The sequence below is a fragment of the Lagopus leucura genome, unplaced genomic scaffold (assembly GCF_019238085.1).
Source record: "Lagopus leucura isolate 7727_CA_CO unplaced genomic scaffold, USGS_WTPT01 Super-Scaffold_810, whole genome shotgun sequence".
NCBI lineage: Eukaryota > Metazoa > Chordata > Aves > Galliformes > Phasianidae > Lagopus > Lagopus leucura.
Genome location: NW_024962261.1, coordinates 7,800,723 through 7,803,181, shown reverse-complemented (window position 1 = coordinate 7,803,181; position 2,459 = coordinate 7,800,723). Strand labels below are relative to the sequence as shown.

Below are 2,459 nucleotides of genomic sequence, written 5' to 3'. Positions count from 1 at the left end.
TCTCTTTCTCTTTCTCTTTCTCTTTCTCTTTCTCTTTCTCTTTCTCTTTCTCTCTTTCTCTTTCTCTTTCTCTTTCTCTCTCTCTCTTTCCCTTTCCCTTTCCCTTTCCCTGCTCTCTTCCCTTCTTTTTCACAAGGAATTGCAAGTGCCACTATATAAGAATATCAGAATTTACCTAAAATATACTGCTCATTATAAGGACTTTTCTACCCCTAGAACCACACAAATGTTGAGTTGATCATGGGCTAGTGCTGTGATAGGGGGAAATTGCCCTTGCCATTTCTTACCTGAATGTCCTGGCTGAGCTTTTCAACTATGCCTATTATGGTCTGTATATGGTTCTGCAGTAGTTGCCGAGCAGCAGTCTCTCTGTGCTGAAAGCCTGTGGTTTCCTGGAGGTAGGAGACAATGTCATTCTTGATTCGGAAGGCCTGATGGAGGAGGAAGGCTGTGGTCCTCTCCTGGCTGGAAAGCCACCCCTCCAGCAGATGTGCCTTGTCTCCAGGACCAGGAGCAGGGGATGGGTCTCTCCTGCGAACAGCCAAAACCCCTGGTGTTGTGGCAACCATGGAAAGAAAACCAAGGGAATTGCATGGAGCTATGTCAGAGGAGGTCAGGCTGGCTCCTAAGAAAAGGTTCTTTTCTGTTAACCTTTTCTGTGATCTTTTGTGGTCACAGCCCTTAGCTGCCAGAGTTCCAGCAGCCACACACAGCAGTGCTCATGTTCGGTTTCCCTTTGCATTACTTACACCTACCCACTGGGAAGAAATTTGCAAAACTAATGGTTTTCTTACAACCATCCCAGACTTGAATATAACCAGTGCAACTGCATATAAATATAGAAGGAAGGGAGAGAGGAAAGATGTTGCACAGAACTGAAATTGGCAGGTACAGAACAAAACTTAATTTAGACAGGAACAATCTGGAGCTTGAAGAAAACTGGAATTTTGAGCTACTTCTGACTAAAAAGGCAGAGAGAAATTTAATTTCTGTAGAACCTCAAGTTTCTGTGTTATCCCAAAATTCTTTTTTTCTTTTTTTCTTTTTCTTAATTTAACCTATATGTCGTATTTATGCTTTCAATGCTGTATGAAATATCCTGATATCAATTTATTTAACATTTGTAGCCTAGCAATGAATAAAAATATTCAGCCTTTTCAGAAAGAAACCATACATCTTATTCAGCACCATTAAAGACATCCTAGAATGTATTTGCCTTGTTGCACTCCTACGCTGCAATATCTTAGCGAAACAGGCATTTGGAGTGCTATCAGGTCTAGGATCAACAGATAAACTAAATTTTACCTTGGGGGTCTTGGGTGGTGCAAAGAGTTGTTTTTTTTGTACCTTATGGATCCCTTCCAATTCAGGATATGATTCTACAGCTCCATGTTTTCTCTGAATGGCAGCTCTTAGACTGCTATAAATAAAAGTTTAAATGTAAAAATAATTTTTGAAAAGAAAGGAGAGGAGAATTCAGCTGCCATACTCAATCAATGCACAAAATGCGAAGATGACAGTTTAATGATTGAAATGTGCCCAAGGATACTCTGCAATAAATTTTACAGCCATATGGGTGACTGTAATAACATTCTGCAGCTGGCTTATGTCTGCATGCACCAGGAGTGGCTTTACATTTGTCTGTGCAATTTGAACTTTAAAATAAAAATTACCTTTGGCAGCCCTGAAGCACCAATAAGATCTGAACAATTTTTTATGTACCGTCTTGGTAAGAAATCTAAAAACCAAATTTTGTGTGCTTAGGCAATTTTCAAAAGCATCATGTTTGTTAAAAAAACACCATAGAGAAAGGAAAAGGAAAAAGAGAATGTTCTGTTGGTCAATAACTGTGTGAGAATGTAAGTTCAGCGAAGCCTATTGGTGTGCAGCTGACCCTCCAAGGCTAATCTCAAGAGTCAGGCTCGGGGTCTGGTTATGACATGAGCATGATTGCAGCCTCTAGCATATATGGAGCCTAAAATAAGTCTAAGTTGCAGGGTTTTTTGCTTAAGAACATGCAAAGAACCAGCTTTGTGCATAATGGCTCAGCTGGTGTAAAGTAACCTACCAAGAAATTGCAGTAATCTGATTTGAGCCCAAGCAGGAGCTGCTAAAGGCTTTAATGTGTGATCCCTGAAGCTCCAGTCCCCTAAGGCTCTTTTTCTTCTTGTCTGACTTGCAGATGTTTTCCTGCTGAGGAGTCCCAGGGAATTCCCCTCAGACAGAGCATGTTGAATTTCAGCTTCTTTGCCAGTCACAGTTCCACATTCAGCTTAATGCAGCTTACACGCACACTCCTGGGTAAGTGCTTGTCTGTGTGTGGTCTGGCTTTTCTTGCAGTTCTGCTGGATCTCTTCATCCACTGCATCCTGACTTCCCTGCTGTGCAAGGGCAAACCAGCCCGCTTGCTGCTGTGACTCACAGCTTAATATTTGTCTAGGCTCATGTTTCCTGAACAT

General features: G+C 41.4%; 1 protein-coding gene across 1 annotated transcript in view; it reads right to left on the bottom strand.

Moving 5' to 3' along the window:
• Positions 1 to 569, bottom strand: part of FAM81B (family with sequence similarity 81 member B) — a 17,153-nt gene extending 16,584 nt beyond the window's left edge. The window contains exon 1 of the mRNA XM_042866114.1: positions 288 to 569. Coding sequence (XP_042722048.1) covers positions 288 to 569 — 282 coding nt within the window. The remainder of the gene's footprint in view (positions 1 to 287) is intronic.
• Between the last annotated feature and the right edge of the window lie 1,890 nt (positions 570 to 2,459).